This window comes from Abramis brama, assembly GCF_963993115.1.
Source record: "Abramis brama genome assembly, chromosome: 25".
NCBI lineage: Eukaryota > Metazoa > Chordata > Actinopteri > Cypriniformes > Leuciscidae > Abramis > Abramis brama.
Genome location: NC_139987.1, coordinates 10,646,500 through 10,673,245, shown reverse-complemented (window position 1 = coordinate 10,673,245; position 26,746 = coordinate 10,646,500). Strand labels below are relative to the sequence as shown.

The following is a 26,746-nucleotide window of genomic DNA, read 5'->3' as shown; positions in this document are numbered from 1 at the left end:
TCAAGTAAATTTTAGTTGCTTCAATCCAATATTACTAAAAATATTACTAACACTCTAATGCTTATTTTATAAAAAAATATTAAAGGTTTCACATAAAAAAGAAACGTGTACACGGCCTAAAGGTGAACATTTTTAGAATGATACTGAGGGCCATTTTACTTGCTAAACTAGTATAACTATCAATCTGATGACAGAAGGCATGGAATAGATTGTGTACAACAAATTTAAGTATCAAATACGATACAGCAGTCTTTATAGTGTTAATGATCCATGCTAGAACGTCTTTGTTTACATAAGCATTGCAACACCATAGGAGGAGGAGAAACCGTGCCCACTTTTCATTGGTTCTCATGTTTATTGTCAATGCGTCAGATTTAAATGTGTAAAAATGTACAAGATTTGAGAACTAGGGCAGTCTCCCACACCACCTTTACAGCATTTCTACAATACTCATCCCACACTTTGAGAACCACTGTAATACAGCAATTGTCTTTAGTAGCATAATTTTTAACTGTGAACTACCTTCCGAGCTATTCCATCATAGCCTATTAATAGTGATGCAAAAACAATTCCAGAGGGAACTCCTAAAGTCTATCGCAAGCTTGAGAGCTTTGTCATCTCTCCCCACAATCCCATTATATATCAGGTCCTTAAAGCAATTTAAGGCTGAGCTCCATGCATGCCTTCCAGCCAGGAGCTTTAGGGACTGAGATATTAACTCTGAAATGGAGGTTTAAGAAGGAAAAAGGTGTCCACTTGGGAGTGGATACTGAGGATTAATTTCTCGAGTGCTTTTCCCCCTCTTTTTTGTGCCTCTCTCCTTTCCATTCCACCTCCACATCGTGGTTTAATATTCCGACTGCCTCTCCCACTGTCACTCAATATTTTCAAAACAAGGACTTTCAGAACACAGCCCAAATGAAATGCAATTTAGGAAACCAAGCCCAAGTGTTTGCCTACCTCTGAATGCAAACACTTGCAGTAAGGCCGACCAGTGGATCCCTCTGGATAAAGACTTATTGCAGAAATACAGCTGCCTGATCCACCCGGATTAAATGGTAATATTCAGAAAACTTGACACTTACGCACCACTGACAGAGCTCCACTTCTAATGTTGTAAAAGAGACCGGTGTTATTATTTTATGTTATCCTGTGAAGGATCCGCACTCTTCTCGCAGGAAGTCTGATTTTTCACATTGAAAATCGCAGGTACCTCTCATATGTTATGAAATGGGTTTTTCTCCCCAGCATTAAAAGAATCGGCAGATGTCTCGGGTGCCCTCTGATATGAAAAATTCAATTTAATAGGATGAGAGAGAGAATGGTGCCCGGGCCTATTTTCATTCTCTCACACGAAGAGATATGAGAATGATGTTCTATTGTGAGGGGGGAAATGATGCCAATCGAACTGCAGAGAAATTCCTTCATAATTCAATTCAATTTCCTCCAAATCCCAAATGGCGGCCTACAGTTCCAGAGAGGTGGGCTGGGGGAGAGATGGAGAGATTGTGAGGGAGGCAGAGAGGGAGTGACAGATGCCAGGTGAGAAAAGGGAGGAGAGAAAGGTAAAATATAGAGGGTGTGAAGGAACTGGGAGTAGAGAAAGGTTAAAATGTAGATGGTGTGAAGAAAGTAAAGGTGAGATGGGAGAGTGTTATAAGGAGTGAAGATTGGAGTGTTTGTTTCATATCTCGTCTCACTGATAGACAGGAGGCCGAAGAGTTTGAAAGGTTATGGGTTCACAGCAAGGTCAACAATGACAGCCATTGTGATCTCATTCTAGCCATTCCAAAGTTGGTCTAGACCATTGCTTTTAAAACATTGCAAATCCCTCACACAGACTCTTTCATCCCAGGGACACACTATAAAAAAGGTAGATTAATTCATTTAAGAACAATTTAATTAAGACCTTGCTACATTATATAATGTATACGATTTTTATAGCTTTTTTTAGCTGTCAGTTTTTGCCTTTAGACATAAATATGTTCAATAAGTCCAATAATATCTTGCAATGTTTTTCTTGTCCTGTTTTTTTCAACAGTATTTGTATATTAAAGTATTTTAATCATCATGTTGTCATTAGCATTTATGCAAAAGAAAAAAATTAACACCAGGAAAATTCACTAAGAATATATTGTGTCTGTCATTTAATTGCCCGTGCTGTCTTGTTTTAGTGGTCAATTCACTTAAGAATTATGTAAATCATAAAGGCGTCATTCTCTTTATAATGTGATCATCATTTGATTAACAACTGCTGCCATGATCAATAGAAAATGTGCACAAACGTCTCTTTGTCATAACATTATGTTTCCAACCTGCCTTTCTGTGGGTGGTAATAGCACAGTTCAAATAGAGCTGAGTTTTGTGAATAAGGCTAGAAATAAATATTATTAAGTTAATTAATATACTATTTAAGCACATTCACCCGAAAGTTCTTCAAAATATCTTCTTTTGTGTTCTGCAGAATACATACAGATTTGGAATGACATGAGGGTGATTAAATGATAAGCAGGATTTTCAAGATTTTCAAACTAACTCCCTTTTCCTGAATTGTGGTTAAGACCCCAATTTGTATGTAGAAATAAAAAATTTGTTCGGTTGTGCTTCAGGCGACATGAGTTCGATTTCCGGCTCATAATCAGTTTCCTGATCATAATAATTAAATTAATATTTAAATATCTTCTAATTAAAACAATAATACTAAATGTTAAATAAAAGGGGGGGAAAAAAGAGAACATGGAAGTTGAATTTTTTATTTATTTTATTATGCAAACAAATGCAAATTAGAACAAATGATAAAGAATACAATAAATGCTTGTCATCTCCAAGAGAGAGTGAGACGATAAATATCATGTAGCCTATCATATTGTACAAGGTTTAAAATGTTTAAATAGACATATCAAGTAACAAGTAGAAATGTGTATGATTCAGTATCTTATTTGATATTACTCTTGACCAAGAGCTGGTTTCTGAGAGACGCGCAGAGATGGCAATGCAATTTGATTTGATTTGTGATCATGCTATGCTTGTTTCATTCATTCGTGTATCATATCATATCATACAAGGTTTAAATCGTTTAAATAGACATACTGTATGAAATAGTATTAGATAAGATAGTATAAGATTAGTATTTTAAGTATTTTAGATTATATTACTCTTGCCAAGCTTGGCAACAGAAGCTGTTTGATTTGCGCTCTTTGCATTCAGAGTTTATACTCATTCACTTCACACACTCATTGCATAGCGTAGTGATTATAGAGGTTTTTGTATAATATTGTGTTATCTCCTGTCTCACCTCCAAACATGAGGAGTGATTTTATCTGCTGAAATTCTATTATTTGGTAGAATAGTGGTTCCTGGTTTAAAACTTTTGCCCTAGATCACTGAAGTAAAGTACAGTACTGCTGTTTTTTATTTGACTTTTTGCAGTTTTCTTTTTGCCATTTTTCAGGCATTAAAACCAACTATTTGTATAGACTTTTCAATGACGTGTCTGGAAAGGTCTGTTGTGCTGTCTGTTGTGATATATTATGTGGTAGCTATTGAAGGTTGTTTTCTCAGCTGCTGTCCTATGGTTAATTTAGAGATCTTTCCTGCCCTTGTGCACCCACACTGAGTAGGAGATGTAGTGTGAACCTCTGTGCTCTCGCTTGGTTAAAGTCGGTGGGTGAACTCTTGCCGCCATGCGTTAGTCAAAGAGGATCTGAGCGAGCGTTCAGGCTGCAGGGCTGCAGGCGTGTGCGAGGATCAATGAGCCGCTGCTTCAGAAGGCATGTAGAGCAGAGGAAAAATGAGCTGCGCAAACAAACATGACAATGAAGGAGTGCACCTCGGAAGAGATGCAGCCAGCATAAAATCACAGAGAGCGGGGGGGTGTTAGGCACATAAGGATCCGTTCTTATTTTCCATCCGACTCTCACCTCCTTGGCTCTTTCCTCTTCCATCTTTTAGAGTTGTGTTTCTTCCTTTTTTTTTTTTTAGGTGCAATAGCTTGGAGGCAAGAAGTGTGACACGAGGGTCTTCAAAGAGTCCAGACTTATCAAAGAGACACAGGGAGGGAGAAATGTGGAGTTGGGGAGGGGGCACTCTGCAAATGTGTTGGAGAATAAAACAGAATGGAGGGGGTAGTCACGAAAAAGAGGAAAAAAGTCAAGACATGAACCAAGAAAAAGAAGAAGAGCAGGTGATTGAAATGAGAGAAGGCAGGAGAAAGCTATTGTCATACTTGTTTAGCATTCACTAGTGGCTAATTGCACCAGCAAAGCTCGGTAGATACAAACCCCTCTGTGCATTAGAGACATGAGAGCTTCTCCCTCGATAGATCTCCCTCCCTGCCTAGAAAGCCGCACTCCTAAAGCAGAATGTTTAAAACTGGTACAGGGTTTGAAGCTGCAACAGCACTGACACAGTAAAAGCCTGCATTGGCCGTACGCAGAGTACAGGGGATCGAGCTGCCACTTCTAATGACAAATCTCATAGTTCACGCCATTTGGTATGACAGCATGCAGGAGTAATAGGCTGAATGAATCACTGGTAGGAAAAGCTCAGCCTCGCCGCCCTGCCTGCAGCTTAAACCACCCTGTGTATCGGCTATACATTTGTGGAGTATTTCACCTCAAACCACACCTTGTGCATGATGAAAAGACAGAAATCAGGTGGCACTCCATTATCCGCTCAGAGGCACAACACCCAAGCCCCGCAAACGGCATTTTTTCCCTCTGTCTCTGTTCATGGGACTTCATTTTGATGTCATATCTGTGCGGGGATTATATTCTATATTCAGTCTATATTCAGTTTTGCATGTTTTTATTATTCCATTTTCCCCATGTCCACGGTCTGTTTATTTTTTTATTCAAATTCCTTCAGGGCCTCGTTGTCTTTCTTTTCTATTTTGTCGAGTCATTTTTGCAAAAGGTAATTCAACCTTTTTTTGGTTTCAAGTCCAGTTTAACAGCCAGTCCCGGTAACCCTTTTAACAATTCTCAATTTCTGTCCTGGAGACAGCAGATTAGCACTCACCCTCTCCAGTTACAGTCTCCAGTCCAAGACCCTCTCCAATCCTATGCTCCCTGCTTAATTCTTGCCTCTTTCTCCAAAGCAAGACTGTATGCCTGGTCCAAACTTCTCTCTCTAATTCAAAACCCTTTCCAATCCAAGACTCCCTGCCTAGTTATAGGCTGTCTCTCCAAAGCAAGACTCTCTGTCTGGTCCAAGTCCCTCTCTCCAATCCAGGACCATCTTCAATCCAAGACTCTCTGTCCTGTCCAATATTCTCTGCCCAGTCCAAGGCACTCACTCTCCAATCCAAGACTCTGCCCACTCCAGGTCCCTCTACAATCTTAAGATTCTCTCTCCAGCTCTTCTCCCAATCCATTCTATTATGAGACCCTCTCTCTCCAAAGTACCAAACTCCACTTATCCAATTCACAGTCATCAGAATCCATGCAGGTCGATTCTAATCAGGGATCACTTTACTCCAGGCATCAGTGCAAAACTCAAGCCAGCTAGACTGGAATTTATTGCATTGAGAGCCAATGCTCTGTTCCTTTATCTTGGTCCTGCTTTGCTGAGACCCCTACTACAACAACCCCCCTCCCAGATCTGCAGTGCTCCCCCTGGAGGGAGAGAGACTGGACTTGGTGCTAAGACTATATCCCATCTGCAGAACTGCAGAGCTGCAGCTTCCAGCGCTAAGGGGGGATAAAAGTGCTGACTCGTGAGCAATGCCTGTAGGAGCAGTTTAAGCAAGAATCCATATTTAAATAACTAAATGCCTCTCTTAGGTTTAAATAGCAACGTGTCTGAAGTACAATTCCAGTCACCGAGAATGGCATTATTCCAGGATGGTACCTGGGATGGCAATGATATTAGCAATTAAAATATCATAACCATTATAATGTGCTTTCCCTAATAAAACCACACTTGAGGATTTTTCTTTTCAAAGTCCCTTACTGTAGATCAAACACTACAATTTGCATACTACATGTGGCCTTGTAATCACTACATCCCTTTACAGTGATCAAGCAGTTCCATTTGCATTTTCTACAAAGCACGATAAGCACATTTTACAAAAGATAAAACAGTGACTAAAACGTGTGCCACCCAAAGAATGGTGTGCATGCAGTCCCTTGCACATCAAAGACTACAAATTAATAAGAAAATTAAAAAAGGAAATACATTAAAAAGTTTCTGCCCCAAGACAAAAAGACCCATGGTTCTCCTTTGTATCTCTTTCTCTCTTCCACACACGCACACAATCGTTGAATGAAAGCTTTGACAACAGAGGGACTCATGCTGCGAGTCCATGTCTGAGTTTGCTAAGGAAGTCGAAGTAATTACTGTGCAGTGAGAATTTTCGTCTACGCACTTCAGTGCCTCACTAGCCGTAAATACCAGGCCACAAGGGAGCACACGAAGAACAGGCCTACAACTCACATGAGCGTGAGAGAGTACAAAGTACAAATGTTCAGTGGAAGTGTATGTATGATGAAATCAGGGGATGTATATAATGACCAAGATTTTGTATCACAGTACAAGTAATTGTATATCATGGTAACAGTATACAGTGTATCACAATATAGTTAATGTTGCTGGAAATCCAACCACTAAATGTATGTATTATAATATATATTACAACATTAATATGTTACATACAACATTAATGTGTGTTTGTGTGTGCATATTTTATATATATATATATATATATATATATATATATATATATATATATATATATATATATATATATATATATATTAGTTACACCTGATGCATGCAGCTCAATGCAACACATCCAAACAAAATCGCTCCCATTATAATTAACAAAGCTGTCTATACTTGAAGTGAACATCAGTGACACTGTTTGGAGAGTATGCTGTCGTTTTCTTCTCGGTGTTGGATTTTTAGAATTGTGCTGCGGATATACTGCACAACCCTGTCATGAATGTAAATGAGCAATACCTTGCATGACTTGCTATGCAAATGTACAGATTAACAATATTTGTATGTGCAATGCACTTCTAAACAATTTGGACATTAGTTTTCGGGAGAAGTCAAGAAAATAATGTGGATACAAATTGATGAATGAGCTTATAAATAAACATGCTGAATTAGAAGAGGGAACAGAAAGCCTCACAACTTTGGGATGTGAAGTACGTAGCCTTAATAATGGCCTCTCTATATGTTTTAAATGGCCGTGTTAATGGGCTTTTTATATGAACTGAAATTGCTCTCTTAATGGCCCTAATTCCTACTCTAAAATGGTTCTGTATGCCAGTCTGAGTGTGTGTGTTTGTACGTGTGTGCAGCCTGGCACTATCGATCCCTCCCTGCAGTTGTTGAGCTTTGAGCTCACACGGAATTGGGAATGGAGGCTTTTCTGCAGGATTCTGTGATTTCCACTGTTTTATGAGCTCTGCGCTTCTGTATTTCAGCACGAGTGATTGCCCTCATTGGCCTTGTGAAAAACAATGTGGTCACCTAAGCAGTGATATCAAAGGATAATTATAATGCTTTCCCCCTCTGCCAAGAGATACTAATAATAAGTGATTCCCTCTTTACCATTTCCCCTCAATTTGAACAAAACGTTTCCTCATTAGCCGCCCCTCTGGAAATTACATATTGAAAATGCCCGTCTGCTGAAGTGTGATATTACAAATTTAGTGGTCAATTAGCCTAGTTTTGGGGCCTAAAGTTATAATTAGATTGTTGTGTGACTGAAGGCCCCTCTTTCCTCTCAATTGCAGCTCCCGCATCGCAGAGTGACGTTCTCCACAGCCAATCCCGTGCAAGATCAGCACGACTCCTCTCAGCAAAGTTACTATGACAGTGGCTTGGAGGAGTCCGAGACCCCCAGCAGCAAGAGCTCTTCAGGACCCCGTATCGGCCCCCTCGCCCTTCCTGAGGACCACTACGAAAGGACCACCCCTGATGGCAGCATCGGAGAGATGGAACACCCAGAAACTGGTAGGAGCTTTAGACTTCTGTTACATCTCATTTAGCAGGGTAGCACTGGATTCAGTGCAAAGTCCGAGTGTTTTTTTTGTTTTTTTCGTCAACGCTGCTTTGTTTTGGCCGCATCTAGATCTATGCGTTTGGGGTCAGAAGCAGACTCAGCAGGGTCTGTGTCTTGCCTATCAGCAAGCCCTCAATCACAACAGCAAATCATTCTTAATGACCCTCTCACACAAGTGTGCTAATTAAAAACTCAGACTAATGGAGCTTTTGGTCTCCAAATAAATCTGCACTTTGACGTCTGCCCAGACAACAGTGTGCTGATTGTAAACAGCTTCTTTGCTGAAGCCAAACTGCTCTCGCAGCAGCTGCTGGGGTCATAAAACAATAAGACGGAAAGCGAAACCAAAAAAAGAAAACGCAAGGACTAAGCAGGATAGTCTAACGTCAATACCGCTCAGCCATTACTAAATTCCGCAGGAGACGTATTAGACATGCTTTCTGTAATTCATTTATATTGTCGTTCTCATAACCAGAAACATCCTCTCAGCAGCTGCCATTTTAAATGTTGCCCTCGCGAATTTGTCCCTGTTCAATTTAATCTTCATTACAACAGCAATGCTTCCATAATACCACTTTTTCGCACCTATCTCCTTCAGTTTTTCTCTATTTGGGCTGTTGTGCTGAATGAACATGCTGATATTCCTCTGGATGCTTCTGTGAGCTTGTGTTAACATTTTTAGCTGTGAAATGTACTTCAGTCTTCTCACATCAGTGTTTTAACATGCTCTGTGAAACACAACGTCCTGTTGATTTCACAATGGGAACCTACTCCATGTGTAGGGGGAGTCTGCCAGACCCACAGACATGCATCGGATTCTAGGGGAACCGTTTAGGAAGTGAAATGTCAGCACCGCATGTGACTGGCTCTGTGTTCTGCAGAGAAAATCCACCGGCAAATGAACACATGACCTTCTGTTTGTACATTGCCTTGTGGGTCTCACCTATGTCTGATGTGTTATGCATGATTTTGCATGATGGTGCTTGGCCAATATCTCCGGGAATATGTGAATAAAGGGCCTTTGAAAGGCATATTCCACCCCAAACAATATCAGAATAAGATACAAAATATAAAAAAATATTATTTGATCATTCCCTCACCCTCATGTTGTTCAAAACCTGTATTCTGGTATTTTTAAAAATGAGATTCCCTTTCGAGTGGCATCTCGTTCCCCTCTCAGGGAACCGGGTTACATACGTAACCTAAGACTTTTTTTATATCAGTCTTCTGAAGCCATTCAATAGGTTTGTATGATGAACAGAAATGTAAGTCATTATTCACTGATAATCTTTATCTACACCATGGGTCTCAAATATGAAGCATTATCAGTCAGGGATGCAAACTCATTAGAGATGCAAAAGGTGACAAAGAGGTGACCAAAAGGTGAGCTTTAAAATGTGGAGTTAAAATCAAGTTTAGAATGAGGATATAGTGAAAAAAAATCACCAAGATGGTTTTATTGTTGTTTTTGTTTAAACAATTAAAAATTTTCAGGCCACTTTTCTAATGGAACCCATAGAATATGATTATTCAACAACAATAATAATGATAAATATTAATATTGTTATTTTTACATAATTATTATTACTAATTTTAATAATAATAATAATAATAATATATATATATATATATATATATATATATATATATATACAAATGAAAGAAATATATATATATATATGTATTATTATTATTATTATTATTATTATTATTACCATAATAATTAGGGATCCACTGACATTTCGGCCAGGGAAAATTATCGGCCAAAATGGTATTTAATTTTTTCATATTGATATTTAATATAATCTTTTTATAAATTTTCACTAATAATTAATAATACTATCGTACTGTAAAATAAAAGTATTTCATAATAATAATTATAAGTGACCCAAACTCACAGCACAAGTGGAGATGAAGCGTAAAATAACAAGTTTGACTTAAATTGACTTTGGTCTTTGAAACTTTTGTAGTGGTTTTGTTAGTCCTGTTGAAGTCTACCAACGCTTTTTGTGTGTATTCTGTGGGACAACAACAAAAGCATAAGGGTGAGGAAGAAAATCACAAAATGTTTATGTTTTTGTGTTTTTTAGACTCCTTTAAAGACTAACGTGGCATAAACTTGCGTTGTGTTTTGGGGTAGTGTCACGAGAGTGAGAAGGACTGAGGATTGTTGGCATCTTTGATTTGATCCAGTTTGATCTGCGAGTGAGCGAGTCTGACAGCACCGGCGGGTGGCCACGTACACTGATCAGGCAGGGAGGGGAACTGTTAACCAGAGGTAGACCTAATTAAAATGTGATTCTCACCTCAGGGAGATTACGGAGGAGAAAATGATTTTAAAAAGGCTGTTGTTCCTGCTCCCCCCACCCCTCGAGCCATCTACCGTACGGTGCTGCTTCCTGCCCCCTATTTATTTTTGCGGTGGGATTTGAGTGACAGGGTGACAAGCAGGGCTGGTGGAGGGTTTTGTTCGCTGCCGTTGGGCTGATTGACAGGTGGGGGGTTGGGGTGAGGGGGGTGGAGTGCTCGGTGTGTCACTCCGTTTAAGCTAGATGAAAAGCAATATGTGAACTTCACACACACACACCGTTCCTGTGCGTCTGTGGCCCACAACAGAAATGACACTGCGGATCCCCGAAGCAGTTTGGCCTTTGGTTATAAAAAGTCTCCTTTTTTTATGTTGCTGATGTTGGCCCCTTCATGCAGGAAACGATGGTGTTTTATGATTTGCTCTGACCTTTGTTACCGCCTCTGTAGATTCTCAATTCTCAATGACAGTCCTGGAACACAATGCATTGTTCTCTTGCCTATTTTAGATATACAGTGAACACCTGCAGCCTGTGACCGATTCAGTGAACGACTGCAACTCTAAACATATCGTTTCTCCAGCCCTGGACAACGTGTCGAATATCGTCCATCTCTCAGGCTGAGCAAATGGCAGATGTAATATTTCACATGCCCTTCACGGGATATTTGACACAACAACCATTGTTAGCAGCTATCAATACAGAGCCCAAATATATGATACCTCTAATCCATCCATAAGACCGCAAACTGACGTACCAAGAGCGCCGCTAATGTTTCAGCCTGTCACTACACCTCTCATCTGTCAATCGACTAATGATTGATCGGTGTCATCTTGACAGTGTTACGCAGCACATAGGAGAGCCTAGTGATTTATAATATGCATATACAGTGCATTGCTTTCAACACAACAGCTACAAACTGTCGATCACAGTTTGACGTTATTGGTCAACAGAATTATTATTATTATTTTTTCCAGGAGTGGGGTGACCAGTATATTATGTAATGTATACTGAATTATAATAATATAATAGTAGTATTTTTAAAATATTGTCATTTAAATATTTGAACTGTCCCATAGCAAATGGGAAATTTTTACTACAAAATAAAGTAAACTTTGCACTGTCCAGCAACAAATCAGTGTTATACAGATTATTTCTATATTATTTATGAAATAATTATAGTTTTTGTTAATATTTTGAATTAGATTTTATTTTTATATTTTGTGTTTTCATTTTCATTTTAAGTTGTTGTACTTTTGTTGTTTTAGTTGTACGTTTTTTTATTACATTTTAGTTTTTAGTTTGTTATTTTAGTTAATCTAAATGAAAATGGAATTAACACAAGCTGTCGCTAAATCACCGATAATCAGCCAATCAGAAGCAATAATCCGATTTTAAGGGTAATTTCGCATTATATCCTCCGTATAATCACTAGTTGATATGATCTGAATCAAAATATAGAATATAGAATATATTATAATTAAAAATAAAATTATACATGCTGTTAATAAAAGAAATGCTGGGTTGTTTCAACCCATGTTTGGATCAGATATGGACCATTGGGTTTTAAAATGTATTTTAAAAATTTAAACCAACGGTTGGGTTTATCCATATTTGACCCAAACATGGGTTAAAACAACCCAGCATTTTTAGAGTAACTTATTTAAGCTGTAACATTCCTTTAATGCAGTATAAAAATAAAAAAACCTATTATAAAACGGATAGTTCCAGTCCTTGATGCTGATTGGATGCCATTGGGGCTCAAAGTCATTGAAAATTACTTTACAAACATACACATGTGACCTCATTACATCAGTATTACTGCGCGACTGCGCGTGTGTGTTTCTTGGCAGCTATTCCGCTTATTCTCACACCTAACAACGTCCCTTAGCTGTTCTAAATTCACTGTAAACCACAGCTTCACAGGGTTTATAGCTTTAATAAACAACAGAGATAATTTTTGCGGTGTGCATTTTGCTTTGTGTTCCATTTTCCAAGCAGTGTCGATTTTGAATGTTTCCACAACTTTATGAAAGCTTGTGGCAGGGATGTATCTAACACATCTCCAATTTCTTCAGTATGGATTTGTTTGGTTAGTGTGTGTTGTAATGAGCGACAATACGGTGCTGAAATTTGTTGGTTGTGTTTCTTATCAGTTGTGGAAAGTGACAGCAGCATTTTCTCTCCAGCATACATCTCTCACACTTGCACTCTAATATGTTGCTTTTCAGCGAATCGCTACATCCATTCTAGTGACATCACAAGAGAAAATGCAAACAAATGTCAACCCAGTCCTGATATAAAAAGTTGTATTAGTGTGGACTAGAACTCACAGTTAGAAAACTGGACCATGAAGTCAGTTATTGTTCAATTTCTGATCCGTGCACTTATCCACTGTCCTGCAAAATCCCAGGAACGACAGTGGCAGATCAGATAAAATATGTGGCGAGGTGATTGGACCACTTTAAAACAGTACAAGATTATGTTAAATTGTTTGTGCATAACCTTATTTATATTCACGAGACAAGCCGACGCCATTTTGTGACATCACAACCTGCACTTCTGTGAATTCTAACATGCTAACATGCTAATCAAGTCTTATTTTGTGCTAGAGAAAACACACTTCTCTCTAACATCAATGTAATGCAAAAATGTACACTTTTGACAGTTCTCATTATGCAGTTTGCAGCAGAGTTATATTGTTCCATCAGTAAATATCAAATTTGAGCTCAGGCAGTTGTCAGACATATTCTTATTCTTAAGAAGTCAACAAACCCCGCCGTCTCTTCTGTGCGAACACCAGTCAGTTGCAGAGGTTTACACTGGATGCTGGAAGAGGAAGTCTTTGAAGTGTGTTTCCATGGCACCCGCGCAATTCCCCTTTGATCCTGGATCAGATTGAAGTGTATGATGTAATTTGGTGGTATATGGTGGGGGAGAGAAGGGGTGATGGTCTTAAATTCTGGGATTCAGTGATTTAGTGGAAGGAAAATGTTTTCTGTTTTGTTCTCTCTTTCTCCCCCTCCCCCTCCCCCTCCCTCTCCCTCTCCCCCTCCCTCTCCCTCTCCCTCTCCCTTTCCCTTTTTCTGTCTGTCTACCTGTCTCGCTGAGTCTGTGTATCTTTTTCTGTCTCTCTATCACTCTCTGTCTTCCCCTTGTTGGCTCTCGTTTTTGTCTCTCTTCTCTTTCAATCTGGCTCTCTCTTTTGCTCAAGGCTTTTCTCCTTAGAGAAAAGGCTCAGACGGGCTTCCTGAGATCTGTGATACACAATTTGATTTTCATGTAACATGATCTTTTACTATTGATTTCTATAGTTCTCATTTTGGCGTTAACATTAGCTCTGGTTTTTAGGTTGCACTTGCTTTTTGTTCTGTACTATGTTTCCCTGATCTTCCTTATATTAAAGTACTGTGGTGCAAATCCAAAAAAAAAAAAAAAAAACCTTTTGTGCACACTATTTAAGTGTAAAAACCTGCATTAAAGGGTTCGTTCGCCCATCAAAAAAAATTATCCCATCATTTACTCACCCTCAAGCCATTCTAGGTGTATATGACTTTCTTCTTTCAGCCAAACACAACATCATTTTGGGTGAACTATCCCTTTAACCACCCGCTATCCAGTTTAACTAGGCTAAACTAGCATGGCACTGTATTTAAATAAAGAAACATACTTTTTTTTCTATGTAAACACAACTCATTGCTATTTAAATGAGGCTTAAAATAGATTAGCTTACACTTTATTTTAAGGTGTCCTTGTTACAGTGTAATTATACATTCAAGTACTGAATAATATTAATTAGCAATGTGTACTTATGGTTAGGTTTTTAGGATTTGGTTTAGGGTTAGTTAGTGGCATATAATTATGCATAATATACTGTTGTATCTATTATAGTAAGTACATGTAAAATATGTAACAAGGACACTGTAAAAAAAAGTGTTACCATACATTATGCATTATTTACAAAACTACTTGCCTGGCCCAATTAACGTCATGCTATTACTGCCCATGGAAGACTGTTGTCTTTAGCGTTCTTTTTAACGCTCATGTCTTCCATGGCGGAAACACCTAGTGCTGTGACCAGGATGTTAGTGAGTATTGGGGGGGGGGGGGGTTACTAGCCAGCTAGTAAGTGTTGTGCGAGTAAACCTCACTTCCCTGGCCTCAAGAGGCACACTAGAGACTGACGCTAGAGCCTGCGGTCTTTAGCGTCCTTGTTAGCGCTCCTGCCTCCCAAACCGGAAACAGCGCTTCAAATCCTGCTCGGAGCGGACGGTGCAAGTAGAACCGGAGGGGTTAAATTGGTGCCGTGACCCGGATGGGAGTGAGGTTTAGGGAGGTGAGTGTAATGGAGGCCAGCTAGTAAGAGCTGTGTGAGTAAACCTCACTCCCTTGGCCTCAAGAGGCACACTAGCAACTGACGCTAGAGACTGCCGTCTTTAGGGTTCTTTTTAGCGTGCCTGCCTCCCATGCCGGAAACACCGGTTCGAATCCCGCTCGTTGTGGACGGTGCAAGTAGAACCAGATGAGTTACAGAAGGCAGATGGTAAGGGCAATATTATTTAAAAGAGATGTTTGCATACATTTGCAATTAATCACAGCAACTGTTTTTAACATTTTAAAGAGTCACTTGAGATGAAGTACACTGAGAAATATTTGCTGCAAATTTATTTTTCTTTTTTTTTTTTTCTGTGCCCTGCTTCAGAGCCTGGCTAAAGACTTCCCATTAACCAACTCTGTAGAAAAGCATTGATTTTGTTAAATGAACATTTGCCCAAGCAGCCATACATATTTATGTAGCGATGAGTAATTTGCATTGCTGCATCACCATATGTAGGCAGATGAATGATACAGTGCTGTATAATAATTAGATTAATGTTAATTACAAATCATTTAAGACTCCATAGTTAATAAACAGGAAAAAGTCGTCGCTTCCCTTGGACTGAATGATTGTCAGCCTTTTTAGTTGTATTGAATGCAATCTTTCAATAAATCTGTCATCATCGTGGACATTATTAGAATTGATGAGCATCATTAGTTAAAGTGCTGGCTAATGCTTATTAGTATCATATTAGCATTATGATGAAAAATGAACATGAAATCAAAAGTCTACAGAATCCGACGGGACACTTTTTCCTTGCAGATCTCATCAGTGGTTGTTTTCAGCTGTTAGTGTGTTCGTATGTGGCCCCATCTGCTTGAGTTACAGTAAATTCATTTCAAATGAACTCGCCTGTATAGAAACCACAGTGGCGACAACACAATTTCAGTGTACTATAACAGCTTGTGCTTTACTCTAAATGCTATTCTGTATTATTAGTACGGCAACATGGAGGCCACCCAAAATACTGATTTCTGGACTAATGCGTACAGGTGCACCCAGTTCTGAAAGGCTTGATTTTGATTTTTCGAGACTGGCAGCGCTAGCGGTGCAGGACGTCTTCCATAACAGGTTCAGAGTTTTAATCTTCTCTCTTAATTGGACTCGTTTGATTGGACGAGCCAGGTGTACAGAACTCATTTATGTAGGCAATCTGAGTGACAGCCAGCGAACAATGACATGCTCGCAAATGCTGATTTTCTCTTTATTGCGGCTTCCAATTCACTTCCTCCACTCGAGAGAGAAGGAAAAAGAGGAGGGATTGATGCTGATGAATCATTCCTTCCTGATAAGTGGTAGTTTGACTCTGATTAGGGCTGCTAATTTTGATTTATGAAGGAACTATCAAGCATGTTTTTTTTTTTTCTTGTATCGAACATCGCAGTTTTCTAACGACAATCCAGTCTTGCGTGCGTCTGGAATAATTTGACTCTCAGAAACGCTTTTAAAGGCTCATTAGACACGATTGTCAGAACGGTTGGTCTCTAAGGCACTGATATTGGGTCCTACTCCTGTTAGATTGCTTTTGTACTCTTTAAGACAAGCACTCACTCGCCAAGTGTACGGTCCCAAAGGGAGAGTAAAGTGCACAGGTTTCCTCCCCGAGAGCTCGCTGGGAGTTTTACACAGGTCAACGGTGACGTTTGACCAGATCCCAGGGCCCACAGCGTGTCGAACGATCAGGTTGGGCTGTTTGATCCCCAGATGGGGGTATTTGCATGTGGCCTGGCTGAGCCTCCGTTTGAAGCCCCAACATGAGCCACAGCACATATGGCCAGAGTGGAAAAAGAGACAGAGATAAAATGGAATAAAATGGCATTTGCATAATGATGAGGAACTTTAGCAATGCTGTGTGATTTTTTTTCTTTCTTCTTTGTTCCTGTGATGTTTCAGTGCCTTATGAAGTCCTAATAATGTAACGTGTCTTTTGAACTCCGCTGACAGCTTCTCTCTTAGTTTCAAGCGCTGGATTTTAATGAAATCATTTTTCATTGTGTCCCGAGCTCATTTTTCGCACGTTCAATCGCACGACGCATTCAGATCTCGCGCCGCTGTGGCGGTCGGTCTTGTTTTGTGAGTGATTTGTGTTTATGTGTGATCGTTCACTAGTTTGTTGGGTGTACCAAAGATGACATGTCTTTGTTTGTTCTGTATGTGACAATGTGTGTGTTGAAAGAGAGGAAGTGAGAGGGACAGACTGAAGAACAGAGTGTTAGTCTGAGGGGGCTTGTTTGTCTTGTGGGTGCCAGCTTGGGCTGTTGCCCGGGTGCCAGCGTGGCGTGACGACGCGGGGCACGGCTCTGTTCAGACAGATGGCGTTGGGCCTTGTCAGAGTCCCTGCCTGTTAGTAGAATTGATTGCAGAGGCCCGAGCCAGCCTCTCTGCTCTCTGCTCTCTGCTCAACCTTCCCCACGAGAGAGGCGCATGTGATGCTCTGGATTTTTCGGACAGTATTTCTTTCTTTTTTTTTTCTGGTGGTTGTTTCAGGTGGAGGGGGGAGGGGTGAAACAATGTGTCCTGGTTCTGTTTACCCTCCAGAGGTGAGCTGTCAGTGGCTCGCTGGCCTTAATGCCAGTAGGTTCCAGCACAGCTATTGTGCTCATTGTGCTATCATTCAATTCTACCCTCTTTATTGTTCTGTACTGCGCCGTTTACAGTTACAGTGCTGTGACAGGAAAAAAAATATCCAACCAGGGATCAGATGTATCTGTGTTGCAGAGCTTTGGATGACTGCAAACAGGCTGCAGAAAGATCGAGAGAGTGGGTCACGCACGGTTTAATACTTAAATATTAAATTAAAAATATTAAATAATAATAACCGCATATCTCGGGTCTTTAGTGACCCGGGACGTCATTCACTACCCTCCTCCTCATTAATTTTTTTAAAGTTAGACATCAACCTTCTTAGTATTACTCAAATAAACAATATAAAAAGAAAATATATAAAATTATAAAAGAATGCCAGGTTTTCCATTCTTTTTTTTCTTTTCTTTTTTTTTGTGGTAAAAAAATTATTGGGGTGCTAATGACCTGAGGTGTGTAAAAGTGTATTTTATTTTATTTTTTGCACAACAATAATTGAATCTTTGATGACTGAATACGTGCAATTCACCTTTTTTCCACAAGGTGGCAGTGTCTGATACACAATGATGAAGTGACGTTTCACTCATAGTTACCGCAGGCAGAAAACAAAAGAATAGGAAGTATCATCAGCAAAACTTGAAATGGCAAACTTGAAATACTAAACGCAATAAAATATTAGTTTCACTGTCACTTGATTGATGGTGTCAGCAATCAAAATATTGATTTTGAAGATGTTGAAAATGATAGTTTTGAGAATATGTTTGAGATCGCGAATACGGATCCATCCATGTTAGATATAGATCCGGGTCGCTGATTTTCGAAACATTCTTGCATTTAAGGGTTAAAGGAGTGTTCTGGTTAAAAAAATAATTTCAACTCATCACTTTTTTGTTAAGGAAAAGTGAATGAGGCTGTGTGGTGATTAAAAGCAAAAATGTGCAGACCATGTTTAAAACACATTTTAACAATTTTAACAATTGAGACTGCTGTTCTAGGCAGATCTAGTAATTTTAGTAAGAATTGTTCTTTGTGTTAAGTCATTTTATAGTATCCTACACTAAAGGTTGTAACTATAAAGATTACTATAATGAAAACGCACATCTATTTTAAATGCTCATACTCTTTAAAATTTGATGGATTCTGATTGAATGTTTTTATCATTCATCAGCTGAAAAAAAAATCATTCTGAAAATGATTCCACTGATATTGTTTCTCTGTGTCATTATCATTATAGCTGTGGTGTGGACTTCATTATTCTCATAGAATTAGAGCAGTGATTCAAATGTAATAGTTAGAGTTATATTAGTTATCCTTGGTGTGAACGGACCTTTATGGGAAAGCAACAGGGTTTTCCAGCCTTGCGTGGTCATGACATTACTTTAAAGATTTTAACTTAACACAGATTGGTTAGTTATTCTATCACACCAATGTCATGTAACTGTGTCTGTATCTGTAGTTTTGTTAATTATTATTATTAATAATAATTCTATATTATCTTTTAACAGAAAAGTCTAAATGATTTTCTGTTATAATGAGCATTGTGGAATGCCATTATAGTATATTGATTCAGCTTAACTTGGAACTCATCTCTGCACAATGCAAATTAACATTTCCGTAGATGGTTCATGCTCTGTGTTGGTTCTAGACCAGCAGTTGGTAACCTTTTGGCATGAGGTGCCAATATGATATTTTCTTTTAATCACTGCATACTCCATATATCAGGGAAGAAGAACTTACATTTCTTACATTCAAAAGAAAGCCATAGATCAAACTGAATAAAATAGCTAAACAGAAAGTCATGAATACACTTGAAAAGACATTCATAGACTCACGCATCTACAGTAAATGTGAGACGCATATAGAATCACACATCTAAACATGCATATCTGCAGTAGATTTTAATATGTATTTATAGGACTAAAAAGTCTGTTGCAGATATGCACATTTTCTTACCATTGCTTGGTAAGAAATGCTTGTATTCACTGCTGTTTTCTTTTAGTTTTTTTTTTATTAGTTTATTTTACATGTAGGTGGAATTGTTTGAAGACTAACTTTTCAACATGTTTTTCTTTTTAAAAAATAAAGAAATGTTTGCTTTATTTAATCAGTTTTCCTCTTCTAAAGCTTTTATTCTGAAAGCTCAACGCATTAAAAACCAAACCAAAGGGCATCTTCCAGCTCAATGCAACTTCGTTTCAGCTCGTAACGGAATAAAAGGAATACTCCAAGATGTAGATATGAATGACTTCAACAAATTAATTTATTACAATTTTATTTAGCTGTTTATTTTCTAAAATAAACAGTGAGCATCTGTGGTCCAATCTGATCTGCGTTATATATTCGGGTGCATTTACTCTATTCCTCCTCTCCAAGCGTCCGTTTTTTACTCAGCCCTCCCTTCACACATTGCTGAGACGTTTACCCAGGATTGTCTATAATGACTACGAGGCGATTGGCCCAAGTGGTGCAGATAACATCTGTCATTAGGACAAAGTGGATCATTCAAAGTACAGCGGCGGGTTCAGGGCTTGATGGGGTCTCGGCAATGTGAGCTGATCATAGATAAAAATTAGATGATTATCGCCTTCACGGAACGTCAACATCAGCCTTCGTTTTGCGCCTCAATGAAACTGATTATACCCTCATCATGTCACATTACAATAAAGCACAAATAAGCCCTTTCAAACCTCTCGCCTGCTCCTCGCTCATTTTCCTGCAAATAACGCCCAATTTTTCCCTTAAGTTACATCATGTGGACTGACAGGCCTGGCTGGATGTTGTATATCGAACTATGGTGTTACAAAGCACACTTTCACTGCGGCAAGATTCCTCATCTTCATGCTACATATAATTCATCTCTGATCCAAATTTCATCTTGATCTGCTCATGTGGCCCAGCCAGAAGTTGTTTAATCCAGCGTGAAAGTTCAATAATATATCATTCCGTTATGATTTATTTAATGGGTGTGAGATATGAGTTAATTTATAAACATCAGTAAAGCTGAAATGTTGGTGCTTCAAAAGTTTTTTTTTTTTTTTGCAGCGAGTTTCAATAGATTCAATATTCTTTTTGTGGGCGGTCGATTTGAGCGTGCTCTCTGGGAACATTAGGATGTATTCTTGTGAGTGTGTGTGTGCCTGTATGCTAATCAGAAGTGAAACTTATTATACTGCCATGTGGATTGCTCACACAATAAACACCTTTGATGATCTGACAGATGGAGAACATTACAATACACATAGCACAATATAACCCAATAAATAACACGCAAAGTTGGGGAAGTTGACAATATAGAAGAGTGAGGGGAACTGTTAGACATTATAGAGACGCGGGGGATAATTTTAAGAAAGCTCATAAAAATACTCAACAGTTTTTGTATATGCACAGTTGTAGAGACTGACGTTGCAGGACACTGGCCAATGGGATGTGATGAGGTGAAGCCGGACAGAGGATTAGCTCGAAACAAAGAGGAAAGAACAACATATCTGAGCTCCGCAGTCGCTGTTAGTGGGTTAGTCCAAAGTCCAAAACCAATGGACCCTTTTCACAGGCTGTGATTATGCAATTACCCCTAGCAATTTTAAAATAAAATAATCTTCATTTATAACACTACACTTGTGCTATGTTACCTTGGATAGTTCACCCAAAAATGAAAATTTGTCATCATTTACACTTATGTTAATCTTCTAGATTCAAATTAAGATATGTTTTAATGAAGCCTGAGAAGTTTTGATCTCTCCATTTAAAAAGTCCAAGTAACCAAAACACACACACACACACACACATAAAAATGAAATCTGTTCATCAGATAAAGTGATTGTATCTATTCACAAGACTTTGATTAAACCTCTCAATTCATATGGATTTGTTTAACGACACCTTTTTGGATCTTTGGAAGTTTTGGTTACCTGAAGGAGGGACGGAAATGTTTCATTTAAAATATCTTGATTTGTGTTTATAAGATTAACTAAAGTAAAGTGATGTGATTACAGTCATTTTTGGGTGAATTATCCTTTTAAATTACAGAAAAAATGGTTAATGCTGCTGTGCGAAAATTTGATGTCTTTTCTCTTCTGACCAACGCAATCAATTTCTCAATATTTTTTACCTGTTTTGTAAAGTCAGAGAAATGCCATCATATATTTTTTCTTTTGCTATTTCAGTAAATGGGAACTCAAGAATTATATTTGCAGTAGCTTCCGTTCACCACCAAAGAAGTTTACCCAGCTATGACGATTTCTTCTTTTGAGAACCCAGTGAAATGTGAAAATGGTCCATTAGATCTGTGCTTCTCAAACTTGTCCTGGTGACTCCCCACCACTGCACATTTTACATGTCTCCCTCATCTAACACATCTGATTCAGCTCATCAGCTCATTGGGCCCTATCCTATACCCAGTGCAATGTGGCGCCAGGCGCGAAGCAAGTGTTTTTTGCTAGATTCAGCCCGACGCAGTTATCATTTTCACGTCCTGCGCCACGTTGTTTAAATAGCAAATACATTTGCGCCCATTTGTGCACCCATGGGTGTGCTGGTCTGAAAACGAGGTGTGTTCAGCCGCATTGTTGGTGGTCACTACTTTGAGGAAACTGAAATAGACTGTGCCATTGACCAACAAAAACCTGGTCTAAAGTCAATGGCGCAATATTTATGTTGTTATTTAAAGGGCGCATTAGTAATATGCGCCTATAGGCGGGTGCACAACACACATACAGTCTGTTTGTTACACACACAGGGATGTGCAGCACCACATAAACATGCCAAATATTAAAGATATGGTGGAATCTGGCTTGTCCTGTAGATGGTCTGCTTGCGCGATTTAACCTCCGTTTCCTCTCTGGAGACGTATTCAGTCTTTCCGCTTGCAAATTCCGCCATGTAAATAGCGAATCCGCCATGGCGCAAGTGCAACTGGCTTTTAAAGGGAATGGGAGATGAGACTCTGATGGGTTTATTGCACGTTACACCCAAAACACACCCATTACTCATTAAGAGAATAGGGACAACCCTTTTAGACCATTTTTCCCGTCGTTAAACTAGCAAAAGTGGATTCGGACACGCCCTAAGTGCGCCGCTTTAGACCAGGCGCTTAGATCGTTTAAATTGGGCCCATTAGTACAGACTGCAAGACTTGAATTGGGTGTGTCTGATGATGGATACATCCAAAATGTGCAATGGTGTCCCCAGGACAGGTTTGAGAAGCACTGCATTAGATGATCAAGAAGGGGTTAGGCGCCATCAAAACCCATGCAGCACCTCTGCACCGCAATGCCTTGCACAGAAAAGCTCTCTTAGAGCAGGTAGAGCAAAGGGCACTTTTGAGAGACTGCTGGCTTGCGGCCAAATCCTCTTCCACCCCAGTTGGGCTGCTCATACAGGCAAAAAAGGCCCTGGGGCTCATACCTCCATCTCACACACACACACATACATACAGAGAGCCAGCGAAGCGCTCTCTAACTACTGAACTGGCCTGCCATGATGGATGGCACTAGAGGGAGCGGAGCTGTGTGGCTCTGACATGTACTTCCTTATTTTCAGCAGTGGTGAGAGGAGCAAGTCCACTGCGGCCGCTCTCCATCTTCACCAGCAAGCCGAAGGCAACACGGTCCTTGCAGTCAAACATATGTCGTAAATCCGCAGAAAAAAAACACGCTCGCTTCCCCTTGCACTTATTGATGTGGCCATACACACCAATGCCCATTCGCTCCATGCTCTAATGCTTTGTGATTATACAGTCACACATCAGAAAGCCAGACTTTAATTGTTACCCCATAATCCAACAGCAAACTGATAGTGCCAAAGTGGGTTGCATCAAAGCCAGATACGACCATACAAATGCCAGCAATCACCATAATAAAACCCAGGACATGCTACAGCCAAGCAGCGCCGCTCCGGCGCCAAGAGGAAAATGATCCCTAGCCCAAAAATTGCTGCCCACCAGGAGGACCTGGCAGAAGCGTGTTGCTAATCAGTTCATCAAAATGGCCGCACCACTTTCCAACCTCTCTCTCTTTCTTCTCTCTTTAAAGGATCTTCTAAAAGAATCTTCTCATCCATTCTATTCATTCTCAAACGGAAAGGTTTGTCACGGCACACCGAACACAAGAGGAGGAAAACAGAGACCGAATACAACTGTAACTCGAACGCTCCGAGCTGCAATCAACACACTTTTCTTACAAGTACAAAAATAGAGTAGTGCTGTGTTCAATAATGAATCAAATCTTCCTTGAAATCTTTTTTTGCACTTTCTTGAGTGAAAAATGTAGAGGCCGAGATTAGCTTAACAAAAGCCCCATGCTGAGGCGGTGGAGATTGAAGGGTGGGTAGACATGATCAGTTGGTTGAAATGTTACTTGCTGTGCCCTCAAAAGGGTGCTATGTGCATTGTGCTATGTGTAACTGAGAAATGACCTATACCGTCATGGAGAAACAGAAATGTCCTTGTCACTGAAACAAAACTGGGATAATAGACATCCATAAGGTTTCAGCACCTGAAAATTTGCCATCATTGCTTCTTAAATACGGATCCTTCCTGGAATGCCTTTGCCATTACGTGAAAGATCTGTCTTATTTTGTGTTATTTTCTCGGCTGATTTCTCTCATTTTCTTTTGTCTTTCCTGGTTGCTCCAGAGAGGAACATGATATACTCAGCAGTGCCAGCTTGTTAGAGGAGCTTCTGTGTCTGATAATAACCTCAGCATGTCAGGCAAAACCAAGCTGTGTCATTTTCCCTCGGCAAGAAGACGGCTGCCACAAATTATTACAGAAATACAGACATCATTGTTTCTTTCGTGGTTAACCACAGGGCACCTGATTTCTGGTAATAGATTCTTATAATTACCTGAGAATTTTGCACATTTGATTAAAACCGTGGACAATCGGGGAGTCAGACAGATTCTTTTCATCTGCCCTGCTTTTCCGTGAACTGGACTGTAATTTCCAGCTGATTAGAGCACAGCGGCGCACTCAGAAGCAGCAGGTAGAGGATGGAGGGGGGTAAAGAAAGGAGAGAAAAATGTGGCAGACTGGAGAGAAAGTAAAAGAGAAAAGGAAGGGGTGGGAGAATAAAAGGAGAAAAGCAAGGTAGAGTCATTGGGCAAAAGCACTGGAAAAAAACAGGATCAGAGAGACAGAGAGAGGGCAAAAGGCTGAGGGTACGTTAGAAAGTGTGCATGCTGGATCAAACAGGAGGTGTTCTGTGAAATCTCAGGAAGAGCAACATGCCCGTTTCCCCTCCCCACTACCCCTCGGCTGGAGATCAGACAGAGAGGAAACCTGCCACAGATCCACGGGACCAGTCATCCCACTGGTTCCCTGATGCAAGAACACTGCAAACCCACCCTTACATACGTCTTTAAACGAAAGGACGGGCAAGTTTTGCATGTTAAGGTGGTCACGGCGAAGCGCCTGTAGCGCGCAGTTTACCATTTTTGTGCTCTTTCATCTTTCCTTTTTTCTGCTTTTCCTTTGGTCTCTTCCAGGTTGTGTGCTGTGATTAAGGCTGTAAACCTGGATGGTTTTAAGCTTTTGTTGCATAGAGAGAATACCAAAGTGTGGTCCAAACCCCATACGCAATGCCAACCACAGTAAACATCAAAACACACTCCAATGACATTTATGAATGTCATTTCAGTAAGCTATATAAGCAGTAACAATTAAACTACTCGAAGCTTTGCATTACAGTAAGTACACTTTGAAAGGCAGTTATAATAATCGAGCTACAGTCATCATCTGACAATTAATGCCAAAGTCAAGCTACAATCACATAATCTAGGTCTGTGAGTTGTAATTTTCAGTCTGACTAAAGCATTTACTTGACATTTAAAAAAATAAAATAATTATTGGTTTAGTCCAGCTGAATAAAACCTGTGTAAAGTACATGTAAACATACTTGCTGATTGTATCATAAGTAAGAATATGTAAGAACAAAAAAAATGTATCCATCCATCTCACTGCCTTTTAAATCCATTCACTGATTGTGTCTTTATTTATTATTATTATTATTACTATGCCCATTAAACCTAAATAAAACAGTAGGCTATATGGTACTGTAAGTAGGCTATTAAGATATTAAATTAAGATAGCCTACATATCAGTGAATCGGTGTAGACAAGGTTACAAACCTGTACGTTTATTCACTCATGCCTTGGTCAGTGGAGGAGACTGCATATTTGCTAAATATTTGCAAAAAAAAGAAAGAAAGAAAAAAAGCTCTTCTGACAAATATGTCTGCTTTCGTTTTAGATGTGTCATTAATGCAAAAACAACAATTATAGTCACGGTAGCTCCGGTGGCATTATTGCGATGTTTTAAACATGCCGTTTGAAGTTTTATGTCGGAATACATGTAATCCACATGTAAACGAATATGTGAATCGGATTGCAACATTTAGGGTTCATAAACAGGACTTTCAGAATTTGAAATCATATTGGATTTATTCCGAATGATGAAAATTAGTGCATTAATACCTAATGTAGCATATTAATTACCTGATTTGAAGGTTGTGTATGAGCGTTTTAAAAAGACGTCAAATGTGGCTCATCCAATCAGAACTTAAGAGTCATAACTGCAGTATTTGTTTATTAAAATATACTTCTTTAATTTAACATTTTCCAAATGAAAGCAGACAAATTAACGAACAGATAAATTTAGGAAAGTTTTGATTCCATGTCGTCTAACATGCTCACATCTACCAGAAATCCATGATTTCTTTTCCACTTTTCAGAACTACACAACTACAGAAAGATTAGAATATGAAATCTGCATTTATAAACAAGTGATTGGCTATTCTACAATTTTAGTAATAATAATTGGAAGAAATAAGATGAAAGAAAAACTGTTTTCACACCTGCCTACAAGAACATCACACGCACACATTTTCACCCTCCCAACGCCTCACCTTTCAAACACCATCTGTAGCACACACATCTCTATTGCACAAACACATGCACACACACACTCTTACTTTACAAACACAGACAGTAGCGCCATTTAACACACATGCACACGATCCTACGCATATCCTATCCCTCTAACACACACACTTGATTATTCTCCGAGTTCACCACACACTTTTTCTCCCACACACTTTAGCCCTCACACACACACAAACAGGACTGCAGGACTCTAATGTGTTTGTTCCAGAGGGGCGAGTTGATCTATTCCGCTTGGTGAGATATAAAGCCTCTTTCCTCCTCCAGTAAACGCCCTCTTTTACACCATTCCAGACCTCTTTGATGTATTGACCATGTCGGCTCCTGCTTATTGGGAGTTTTTTTGAAGCCTACGTTTGTGCGGCACGCTCTCTTTGGTGGGGTCAGTGCTGTGTTTTCGTGCGGAGAGAACTGTCAGTTATGTTGTGCCTGTGGAGCCTTACAGAGCTCTTTTTAATGAGTGCATTAAAGCTGCATAGATGTTCAAGGCCAGTGGATGTACGTCCCCTGGGCCCCGGCGTCTGCCTCAGG

General features: G+C 39.5%; 1 protein-coding gene across 2 annotated transcripts in view; it reads left to right on the top strand.

Moving 5' to 3' along the window:
- Positions 1-26,746, top strand: part of pcdh1a (protocadherin 1a) — a 73,106-nt gene that overhangs the window by 40,327 nt on the left and 6,033 nt on the right. For both annotated transcript variants that reach the window (XM_084104844.1, XM_084104845.1), the window contains exon 4: positions 7,746-7,965. In XM_084104844.1, the coding sequence (XP_083960970.1) occupies positions 7,746-7,965 (220 nt within the window). The remainder of the gene's footprint in view (positions 1-7,745; positions 7,966-26,746) is intronic.